The sequence below is a fragment of the Lissotriton vulgaris genome, chromosome 4_1 (genome assembly GCF_964263255.1).
Source record: "Lissotriton vulgaris chromosome 4_1, aLisVul1.2, whole genome shotgun sequence".
NCBI classification, from domain to species: Eukaryota; Metazoa; Chordata; class Amphibia; order Caudata; family Salamandridae; genus Lissotriton; species Lissotriton vulgaris.
Genome location: NC_141691.1, coordinates 1,801,201,960 through 1,801,214,604, shown reverse-complemented (window position 1 = coordinate 1,801,214,604; position 12,645 = coordinate 1,801,201,960). Strand labels below are relative to the sequence as shown.

At 44.9% G+C, this 12,645-nt stretch overlaps 1 protein-coding gene across 1 annotated transcript in view; it reads right to left on the bottom strand.

Annotated features, from left to right (window-relative positions):
- The window catches only part of LOC147724578 (fibrocystin-L-like), a 1,433,379-nt gene that overhangs the window by 540,943 nt on the left and 879,791 nt on the right, over positions 1-12,645 (bottom strand). The window contains exons 45-46 of the mRNA XM_086966122.1: positions 5,304-5,460; positions 564-643 (exon numbers count right to left, since the gene is read on the bottom strand). Of these exons, the coding sequence (XP_086822248.1) occupies positions 564-643; positions 5,304-5,460 (237 nt within the window). The remainder of the gene's footprint in view (positions 1-563; positions 644-5,303; positions 5,461-12,645) is intronic.

Below are 12,645 nucleotides of genomic sequence, written 5' to 3'. Positions count from 1 at the left end.
ACCATTGAATATTTAATTAATTTTATGTTAGGTAGAAAAGCTTGAGCAATTGATGTAACAAGGGCTGTGTGGATTCATGGTTTTACCCTTTTACATCTTTGCTGTTTATCTTGTACCCAACGTTTTAACTTGATTTGAAAAAAAGATTAAATACTCTTTGTTTATATACACCCTTTTTTCAATCTCTTTTTGCTGTCTCTCCTGACTGATTACTCACAAGTGACAGCTTTGAATATATGTCATTTTTGTTGTTGCATAACCAGCATTAGTGCGTCCAAATCACTAAGCCCACACGATCTCATCCTTTACGTGATTTCAAAATTCCTGTGTTTATTAAAATCCCTTGAAGGTATCTTTACCTCACATCATAATACAAGCATTGAAGCACAGTCCTGTGGTTTTTAGAACGTCTTTATAAGCCAAAGTAAGTTTTTAATTAAGGCCTAGGTAAATTATTCAACAGCCGGCACCTCATGGTGCACTCTTTAGTTAACAGTACCCGTAATGTAGATTCACTTTGACCAACATTGAATAAATATAACAGGTGCTTCATCATTGTGTACCTGAAGAACTCCGCCTTCTGTAATCAGAATATTCTCTGCTTGTAATTCGATATCAGCGTCATCAAACACGAGAGTTCCACCTGTGTGAAAGTGGGAAAGCAGGAAAATTGATTCAGCAAATATTAATTCACTTTTATTATGAGGTGGGATCCATTAGCCAGATAAAAAATGTTTAACAAAGTAAATGACAAAAAGAAAAAGTTCACATGCATAAATAAAATACACACAGAATGCAGTAGTTAATGAAACTTAAAAGGGATAATATACAAACCGTTTTAGGGTTACAAACAGTGATTCTGACTGCTTGCTACCATAAAAAGGAGATTAATATGTACAACCCATGTGCAGCCCGCAACCTCACACAGTGGCTCACCAACTGTGCCAAAGCCCTGGCACCACTGAAGAATCCTCCCAGCAGACCCGGCAGCAAGAAAGCCTCGTGGTTTACCAACGACCTCAAGAACTCCAAGAAATCCTGCCGCACCCTCGAGAAAGCCTCGCGCCACGACCAGTCAACAGAAAACATGACAGCCCTCAAGAACGCCATCCGCAAACACCACCAGCTGATCCGCACCACCAAAAGGACAGCATTCAGAGAACGACTGGACAACAACACCCACATCAGCAAGGAAGTCTTCAGCATCGTCAAAGACCTCTCCATCCCCAGTGCCAGCAACAACAACATCACGCCCTCGCAAGACCTCTGCGATTCACTCGCCTTGTTCTTCCACAACAAAATCGCCGACATACACAACAGCTTCGGCGCCCAGACCACGCCCCCAACCACCGAATCAATGCCCCCCACCACCACCCTCTGCACCTGGACTCCCGTCAGCACTGAAGACACCACCCACGTGATGAACACCATCCACTCCGGCTCCCCAGCTGACCCCTGTCCACACCACATCTTTAACAAAGCTGACTCCATCATCGCACCCCAACTCCAGAACATCATTAACAACTCCTTCGCATCTGCCACCTTTCCAGAGAGCTGGAAGCATGCAGAGATCAGCGCCCTCCTGAAGAAACCGACCGCGGACCCCACGGACCTCAAGAACTTCCGCCCCATCTCGCTCCTCCCTTTCTCTGCTAAAGTTATTGAGAAGACCGTCAACAAACAGCTGACCTCCTTCCTCGAGACAAACGGCTCCCTCAACCCATCGCAGTCCAGCTTCCGAGCTAACCACAGCACCGAGACCGCCCTCATCGCAGTCACCAACGACATCAGGTCCCTGCTCGACAACGGGGAAACTGCTGCCCTCATCCTCCTCGACCTATCGGCCGCATTCGACACAGTCTGCCACCCAACCTAACAACCCACCTCCACCACGCCGGGATCCAAGGAAAAGCTCTGGAATGGATCACCTCCTTCCTTTCGGACAGAACTCAGAGAGTCCGCCTCCCTCCCTTCCGCTCAGCGGCCACCAAGATCATCTGCGGCATTCCTCAAGGCTCCTCGCTCAGCCCCATCCTCTTCAACATCTACATGAGCCCCTCGCAGCCATCGCACGCCAACACAACCTAAACATCATCTCCTACGCTGACGATACTCAGCTGATCCTCTCCCTCACCAACGACCCCGCCACCGCCAAAGCCAGCCTCCAGGAAGGAATGAGAGACGTCGCGGAATGGATGAAGCTCAGCCATCTGAAGCTGAACTCGGACAAGACGGAAGTCCTCATCCTCGGACCATCCGCCTCTGCCTGGGACGACTCCTGGTGGCCCCCTGCACTGGGCACCGCCCCCATTCCCACGGACCACACACGCAGCCTGGGTTTCATCCTGGACTCCTCCCTCACGATGACCAAGCAAGTCAACGCCGTCTCGTCATCGTGTTTCAACACCCTGCTCATGCTCCGAAAGATCTTCCTGTGGATCCCCACCGAAACCAGAAAGAGGGTCACCCAGGCCCTCGTCACCATCCGACTGGACTACGGGAACGCCCTCAACGCTGGAACCACAGACAAACTACAGAAAAGACTCCAACGCATACAGAACGCTTCTGCACGACTCATCCTTGACATCCCCCATCACAGCCACATCTCTGCCCACCTGAGAGACCTGCACTGGCTCCCTGTCAGCAAGAGGATCACGTTCAGGCTCCTCACCCACGCACATGAGGCTCTCCACGACATGGGCCCCAAATACCTCAACAACCGCCTCACCTTCTACACACCCACCCGCCAGCTCCGATCCGCCAGCCTCGCCCTCGCCACCGTCCCACAGATTCGCAGAACCACCACCGGAGGAAGATCTTTCTCCTACCTGGCAGCCAAGACATGGAACTCCCTCCCAACCCACCTTTGGCTGACCCAGGACTATCTCTCCTTCAGGAAGCAACTCAAGACCTGGCTCTTCGAGCAGTAGCAGCACCCCCCTCCCTCCCCCCAGCGCCTTGAGACCCTAGCGGGTAAGTAGCGCGCTCTATAAATGTGTTTGATTGATTGATTGGTTGACATATCACTTTGGGACCAACCGCATCAGTGGAATATTTTATGTTCAATTACACCTGCACAGGTGTATAATAGTGCTAACTTTAAAACGGTCCAAGCTGCTTTGGCTTTTTCATAGTTGGCCCGACTTCTTGCTTATTGTTTTTGCCTAAATTATCTAATATCATCATAGAGAAAATCAACACAATTACAGAGCCACACTGTTAGTGATAACTGATTTCATCTATTCATCACATGAATCTTCCTAATATCCACAGGAAGTTGGAAAGAGCCAAACCTACAAAGTAATAAATGCGTATTGAGGGTTGACTAACCAAATTTATCAAGAAAGCAGGTGTACTGATACATTTAATCTATCTCATATAATTGTTCCCTTCAAATAAACCTGATACATCTACAGTCAGCCATGAGGTTAATGAGTGGGAAAGCAATGTGATTCATTAAATGTCAGCAATCAAATGGTTCAACATCATAATGTAGAAAATATATAAATGTCCTATATTACCCCACTTTACTAAGTATTGTGGTTATTGTTTTTGTTCAAAGTGAAAGAATGCAGCATTTCGACATTTATAATTAAGTTGAGATTCTATGGAAATATAAAGCAAAAGCAAAAAAGATGATTTTCTCTAAAATGCGAAACCTGCTGCACCAACTTTGACGACAATATTATTTACATAATTAGTATCTATGGGCAACATGTACACATTTTAGGAATAGCGAGAATCCAACAGAACATGAATGTTATTGCTTTTTATTAAAGCAATCCTCTTTTTTTTTATATGCAGTCTGTTTCCCTTATAAGAAAATGGGATACGTTTGAAAAAAAATAAAAATCAACATTTACATTTTCTTTTTTAAGAGCAGACCGTGATCCAACTACTGCGAGCTCTTAAAACTATGTGTTTCAACATTAACAAAGCGAAGGGTGTCCCATGGGGACCCCTTCCCATCTGCGAATGGTTACCACCACTCTTGAGGTGTTGGTAAAAAAATGAATGTTTTGCCACTGTAAGTCGGTGTCAAAACATTCATACATATCACTGCAATTCAGTATTTGGAAGGAATGCCCTAAACACACCCTGCCACATACCTAATCGCTAAATACAAATGTGGGTTCCAAGTTCTAGCAGTTGCAATAATTTTTATTGGAACAAACAAAAATGACGCTATGCATTATTACTAATGGCCAGATATGTGAAAGTGATGAAGAAAGGAGCTGTATGGAAGAATACACTTTTTCTCTATGGTTTGCACATTTTCAAACTTGTTTACATTCATTATATAAAGACGTTCTGTATTTCCTAAAATTCACTGCTATCTAGGTCCACAATACTCACGGGTGCATTTTCCTACATTGTGCAGGGCGCACCTTTAAAAAGGTGCGATCAGTTTAATGAAAGAAAATGAGACGCATTATGGGGAATGCGCTGCCCCCAGGGCAGCAGCAAACTCTTGCTGCCCTGGGGGCAGCGCATTCATGTGAACTGCGGAGCAGCTGCTTTGAAGCCACAGTGCAGGCGGCAACCCGCCTGCACTTTTAAAGGGGGATAGAGATCCCCTTGCTGACTGGTGCAGTCCATGGGACCCCCTTTTCCCCCTGTCAGTGCGCCTCCTGAGGGCTTCTTTGCCTCTGCACTCAAGTCAGTAATATGGTGTCTGTGCAGAGGCAAAGAGATTCCCTCATTTGCATTGGGCACAACCCCATGCAAATGAGCAAACTCTCGCTTGTAGTTAGAGCTGCTGCTTTATGGGCACTATATGCACCAGTGCTATTGGTATTATTATAAGGGGCCACATAAGTGTCTGCGGCCCCTTCTGTAACACCAAAGTTTCCCAGGGGGTGGTGGCGCAAAGCGGGCGCAAACGTCCGTTGCGTCATGGGGCACTTTATGCAATATGGACCCAGGTGTACTTGTTGAAAGAGAAACAGTTTCTAATACACGAGGATAGAAATAGTAAGAAGATATGTCTGACTGTGCAGGGCATTCTGTTTATGATGAAGACTTTAAGTTTAACCACTTAATATGACATAGCTTCTTTAGGCCCAAATTAATAATAATTGTAAGCGTACCACTGTTCAATAGGCAGATGTTAGAATTCAGATGTGTTCAGAAATCTATTTTCTTATCCTTCATTCATAAAAACATAATCTCTATGTGGGCATTCTTCTCTGTGATTTCAGGTATTCCAAAATGACTACTTTGCCACATCACTAATCTCTTGCTTAGTTAATTTGTTCATTAAGTCTGGTATAAGGCTGAAATTAGGAAACTATCAAATTTACCCTGAATGACGAGCATCTTAATTACAGCGGTGTTTGCATCCAGTAGAATTGTTTGTCCCTCGGTGATCACAGCCATTGAGCCGTCATCAGGAGGTGATTCACCTCCCCAAGTGTAAATGGAGGACCAAACATCAATGTAGAAGAAGTCAGCATTGTCCTGCAATAAAGGCAATGTTCTTATATTAATCAACATAGAATCTTTCATGCCAATGAACCCAATGGAGAAAGCTTACATAAAGAATATTATTGAAGAACTTTGTAAAAGGCGATGCTCCAAACTATGCTATTAGATTGAGAAATGTAGTTCCAATCACAAAGTAAAGGGTAACGTAGCACTATATAATCCCTTAAAATAGCTTTTGGTGATATGAAAGATGTTCTGGTGTTACCTTTGATATCTCTGTTGTCCATGGTTTGGAGTTAACAAGAAGGAAAGACTTCTCATCAGTATAGTATGCCATATACTTATTGATGTTCATTAGTTTTAGAACTGGGTGTTAGGGAGGTGTCAAGTGCCCTTACAGTGTTGCGTATGTGTGTCTGTTGAACAGGATAAGTGCCAGCGATGCATTTAATGGTGGGAAGATACACCATACTTCCCTAGTACCATCCTAGGAATGGTGAATAATAATTTAAAGGTTTGAAGCACATGCCATTCAATCTATTACAGTTTTGTACAAAGTATCATCAGAATTATTAAATAGACAAATGATCTGATGTCCTGTCTTCATGGGTTGTGTTTTATTTCATCTTCTTCAGATGATCTTCTTTTAGCCTTAGCCAACACGTGTTTCGTTGTATCAGGGAAATATCCCTACAACATTGTCAGGGTTAAAAGTAATGCAAATGGCAACGTTGTATTCCAAAAATTATATATAACACAGTTTTCATAGAGTAATTACCATACATGCTCTTAACCAAACTTCAGTAGTTTAAAGTACCATCACACTCAATGTGTGACCTGATTGGCATTGGAAACGTGGAGACCCAGTCCAATTTCATATTGAAGGTTAATATGGCTAAATGCCTGTGACATACTGTGTCGAACCAATACAAGTCATGCTCAAAGTATAAAAACATATTTTGCATTGAACACAAGCACATTTATAGAGCTATAGTGAAATGTGACAAACGTGGAATATCCATATGTCTATAATAGCACCCAGATTTAAAAGGTGAAGGACAATTCTATCTGTGTCCTTGAAAAGTAAACTTAAATATTGAAGTCACTCTGTGTGTGTTCACTCAGAAGGCATATTGTACCTGATATATGCAGTGATCCTGTGGTCAGACCTATGTATTAACAAGAAAGATTGCAATGATAGAAAGAGATTAGGGTAAAACCTATTGACCATGTATTGTTGTATGTAGGCGTAATGCTTGAGCTACTTTTAGGCGGTAAAGCATCCCAATATCACATTACCATGAACATCATAGGGAGAATATTAGGATTACAACAAAACTAGACTAAATTAGTCCTGCACCTAGTACCGAATCTAAAACACAGGAAATTAATTAGATTCCTGTCAAATAAATGAAAAAATCATTTCAATTTTTGTGTATAACACATAATTCATGACATGAAAAGAGAGTATACTATCTAAAGTGATCTAATAAATCATGACTGATGTTCTGGATGTTACTGATGATGAAGATAGTGCTAGCAAAATTGAATATAGTCCCTGTATTTGCTGCAAAATATACCCATGGAAAACCTTAAAATCTGTTTAAGGAATTACATTACATATTTGGAGAGCTGTGTTTTGTCTTTCATAGAAGAGTGGAGGAATGGTGGTCATACATTTTTTAGGGTATTATATGGTATGCCTACTGCAACATGTAGTCCTAAGGGTAATCAGGCAACCTGATCTGGCAATTAGCATAATAAGGATAATAAGGAACCAATTGCATTCACAGCACATATGTCATTATCATTTCTATCTACTGCAAAAAAATACATGCTACCAATGCATGGCTGAAATGTGTGCAAATTATTGTACATAGTTACCAAGATTTGGGCATTTCATTAAACTTATACTGCTCTATTACAAGTGTGGACTACTGTTTTGATGTCAAAATCTCCTTTCCTAATAAATCAATCTTAATTGTCAGGCAGACCTGAGATCCTCATAGATATATGTGGGGGAGGTAGTTTGCTGCGGTTCAGAGATTTGCGTGAAAACTATACTTCTTATGGATAATCAACACACGCTCACTTCCTTGCCACAGTTTTCACATCAAGGAGTTTTATCATCGCTCATAACCTAGATTTACTGTTCGCTACTGAGACATGGGCAGATGCCGGCTCTGGTCCGGATTTTTGCGACGCTATCCCAGATGGATACAGCGTTGCTAGACATGATAGGCCCATAGGAAGAGGTGGTGGCCTTGCAATTATCTACAAGGACAAAGACCGGACCACACTCGATCCTATAAACTCTGCTAATTGTGAGTCAGCTGCCTTTGCGATTAGCATTAACCCCAAGCAAGCCCTAAAGGGTATAATATTATACCGACCCCCTGGCCCTCGTAGCGTCTTTCTCTCCACTCTCTCTGTCCTAAATGACAATTTTGTCGGCTCAGAAAATTACACGATACTTGGAGATTTTAATTTTCATTTGGAAGAGAAGGATAATTCTGATACAATTCAACTAACGACTGACCTCGCTAATTTAGGACTTCACCAATTAGTTAAGGGCACTACACATCAAGCTGGACATACCCTTGATGGTCTGTTCACTAATGATCCTGACATCTCTGTGCTGGACATTATTCCCATCACGTGGTCAGACCACAGGGCTATTATATTTCAGCAAAATATACGGGCATTACATCCTTCACTTCCGAGACCCCGAATTAGGGTGGGGACACGTGCTTGGAAAAACGCTGACATTCCTCAGATGCTAGAGTCCCTTGCCTCCTCCCATCCTCAGGGAGGAAATTCTTCAGCATTATCAGCTACAGATTTCCAAGATTGGATCCGAAGTGCCGCCGATCTAGTGGCCCCAGAAAAACTTACGAGACCTAACAGAGCATCTCCTTCGGCTGCCTGGTATAATGAAGATTTAAGACTCCATCGCCAACACTGTAGGAACCTGGAAAGGCGATGGAGAAAAGCTTACTGCCCCATAGCCAGACAAATTTATAAAGATGCCCTTATGACTTAAAAAAAAGGCAATTGTGGCCCGAAAAACTGTCTTTTTTTCGGCACAAATTGAAACCGCCGCCAACTCTGCCAGAGAGCTGTTCTCCGTTGTGACGACTCTGTCCGGCCCCCCCTCTGGCCCTGGGGTAGAGCCCTCACAGACCTTTTGTAATGATTTATCCACCTTCTTCACCACAAAGGTGACAGATATATATGCTTCATTTGAAGTGGATATTAAAACTGAACACAGAGGCGGTAGTGTGAAAGAGGTACCTTCTCATCATAATTATGACCCTTTCTTATGTTTTTCACCTGCCTCACTTGATGACGTTATCACTCTCATTTCATCCACTAAATCGGGTTACCCTTTGGACCCTTGCCCTCCTTCTGTGATGCAAAAACTCACAGAGGTGATTGCATGCCCCCTCATGGAGATCTGCAACACTGCATTTCAGACAGGCCAATTTCCTAGTATATGGAAGAAGGCTGTTATAAAACCCCTTCTGAAAAAACCCTCCCTAGACCCTACAGCCGTCGCCAGCTATAGACCCATTGCGTGTCTACCCTTTGCCGCCAAAGTATGCGAATCTATGATGAATAGACAGCTTTCAGAGTTCGTTGAGACCCACCAACTTCTCGATGAATCGCAGTTTGGCTTTAGGAAAGGGCATGGGACAGAGACCGCCCTGATTAAGGCCTCTGACGAGATCAGGGCGATCATGGATCAGGGGGGGGGGCGGCTGTCCTCATCCTTTTGGACTTGTCAGCGGCCTTTGACACGGTCGACCATGTCACCCTAGTCGACCGTGTCACAGCTCTGGGCATAAGCAGTCTGGCCAAGGATCTCATTTCATCTTTCCTGGCAGACCGTACCCAGACTGTAAGGCTGGGAGATTTCTACTCACCTACCTCTGCACTCCCCTGTGGAGTCCCACAAGGTTCCTCGCTAAGTCCCATGCTATTTAACATTTATGTAGCAGACTTAGCGAGGGTAATAAAGGCACATGGAGTACGGCTAACATCTTATGCAGATGATACCCAGCTGGTCCAGGGCATCCATAAGGACGGCTGCGCTGTGGCAGCCAACTTCCAGAGAGCTATGCTTGAGGTCAGTACCTGGATGGCCTCTAATTGTCTTAGGCTCAACTCGGACAAGGCCGAGGTTATGACCTTTGGAAAACTCTCTCCAGAATGGTCTTCTAACTGGTGGCCGGAAAAGCTCGGCTATCCACCTGTCCCAGTGGAAAAAGCCAGAAACCTGGGAATCATTTTTGACAGCAAGTTGGTATTTGACCTTCATACAAACAAGGTTGTGTCGTCTTCTTTCTTTATTCTGAAAAAGATTAAGAAGCTGCTGCCTTATCTCCCTCCCTCAGCTGGGAAGATTCTGGTCTCTACCTTAGTCTTCTCCAAAATGGATTATGGAAAAACTCTCTTTCTCCATACCCAGAAGCGTGTCATAACAAAGCTGCAATCCATCCAGAATGCGGCAGCCAGGATTCTCCTGAGCATTCCTCGCCGCAACTCCACCACTCTTGGTATTCGTCAACTCCACTGGCTGAGAGTAGAGAGCTGCATTAAATTCAAGGCCCTCTGCATTGCATATAAGGCAGTACACGGCATAGGACCCAGGTTCCTGACGGAAGCCTTTCAGCCATACACTCCTAGACGGCAATTAAGATTGGCCAATACCAACCTCCTCACTGTGCCACGCACAAGAACGGCCACCTGGGGAGATAGACGTTTCTTGGTGGCCACCCCAAAACTCTGGAATATTCTGCCACATTCCATCAAACCTGCCCCGAACCTGATGAGCTTCCGCAGGCTCTTAAAAACGTGGTTATTTAACCAGTGAGAGGATGACTGACCCCAGTAGCTCCACAGCGCCGAGACACCCCAGGGTATTTGTTGCGCTATAAAAATTAGGTAAATAAATAAATAATCTTCAGCAGATTCCTAACCATAAGACTATTCCCAGACTCTGACCGTCAAACTTGAAATCATTGGCAGATAATAGGTGTTAATCAGTAGCAGGAAGGATTTAGGTTCAGGCAGTCTCGTTCTACATAAGATGAATTCCACATTCCTACTAGGCCACAAAGTCCACTCTCTAAGGGAATTGGTCGAACTGGTGGTTTTAGCCTACTGGAAAGCATTCAGAAGCCTTTTTCCAAGTGATGACTTGGATCTACTGTAGCAGATCGTGAAGTGTGGCTTGAATACCAGGTCACTTACCACTACTGTCACATTAGGCTGATGTGTCCAGATGCAGTCAACTTGTTCTTCACAAGATGTCTACGCCCGTCTGATTGACAGTCCATTTGAAGTGAGCTGATTTTCATAAAGAATACTGACTCTTGCCATTGGAAATTGGCAATTTCTAACATTGGTGCTCAGTGGTGAAAATAGAACTTGTGTTTGACAGTGCCATGCAGTGACGTGGTGTACACTACTGTTCCACATCTAAGAACAATTTGAGTCAATTCTTCCTGATTGGCCCTATTTTTCAGTTTTTCAAATTTGATTCCTACCTTACATTTTTGGTGCCTGTTACTCTTACCTGCCAGAATGGAGTTGGATATCAATGGCATTGAGAGCTACAGCATGACTGAGCTTAAAATGCTGTTGAGGGAGCTGGGGCTGAGAATCCCTAAGGGTTATCTAAAGTTGAATTAGCAGACAACCCTCAAAGCTTGGTAGGAGGTCCACAGAATGTAAGCAACAGCCTCAGCTGATGATGATGAGGAGGATGCCATGGATGAGGAGGAGAAAATAGAGGATGAGGCAGACTACTTTGCAGTTCTAGTGCTGGAGAAACCAGGGCCCTGGTTATTTCTGACACCAGAATTGGGGCCCCATGAGGGTGATGGCCTTGAGAAGGAGTGGGAGGAGGAAGATAACTTGGCAATGGCTACAGAGGAGAGGCAAGAACCCATAAAGAGGGAGTCCCCTGTTGGATCCAATGCAGGAAGCAGTGTCCCCTTCCACATCCTGTCCTGTGAGGAGTTCAAGGACAGAAGGCTGAGAGGGAAAGGGACCTGAGGCTGTATTTGGCCCAACGGGCTTCAGAGGAGAGAAATGTTGAGGTTGAGCGAGCCTTGGAGAAGAGACTGGCCATGAAGGAGAGAAGGATGGCCCATGAACGCAGTCTCAAGGAGCTGGACTTGAAAGCCAAACAGATGGTAGATTCCAGCAGGAATGGTGGCAGTGAAACTACAGTGCCCAGTGGTGGAGGAAGGATCAACACACCCATGGGCTTGATGTTTGATTTCAAGGAGGGGGGTGACTTATATATAGGTTGTTTGAGGCATGTGAGGTTAGTCTAGATGTGCATAGGATTCCTGAGGAGGATTGGAGGCAGGTATATGGAAGCATATGCCTAGTGAGGGTAGGGAAGCCCTATCGGCCCTAGAGAAGGGGTACAACCTGGGGTATTCCACCATGAAAGAGACCCTTTGCCATGAGACATGCATTCAAACCAGAAGAGTGCAGGTTGAGAGTCAGGGGCAATGAGAAGCTGTCTCACTAGTCCTTGGGATATTTTGTGGGGTACTTTTACAGGGCACAGGATGGCAGGGTGAACGGTACTATGATAAACACTTTTGAGAATCTGTACAATTTGATTGCCATAGAGCACATGTTCAGTCACTGTTTTCCAGGTCTACACCAAAGCCTGGTTAATTGCATGTTTACTGATGTCTGGGAGCTTGCAAAGGAGGCAGATCTCTGGGCAAGTGGAGACATAGGGCGGCCTATTTCCAGCCCCAGTGCTTAGATTGCTCTCAGTTGGGACACAAGCAGGAGGATCTGGTCTGTACCAAGAGACCATCCACTAATGGGAGCGCCACCGTGTCAGGCGAGATGGGTGGGGTGGCCACCAAAGGCGTCCTCTATTTTGGTTTCTGGGGATAGCACTCAACAGCAGAGGGTACACAGGCCCAGATGGAGGGGCAGGATGTAGAAACGGTCCACAATGGGAGAACCAGTGGGTCAGAGGTTGCCAGGTCTGAAAACAGAGATTGACCCTGTGGAAGCCACTTCTGGTCAGGGGGGCTCCATGCGCTGTCACAGGGACAGACGGCTCGGGATCTGCTCGGGATCTTGCATGACACACAGTGTGTCACCCTTGAGGGGGGTAGTGGTACGATCCTGTAAGTCGTGGCTCACCAGGCACATGTTGAGCTTAAGGGTATGCAT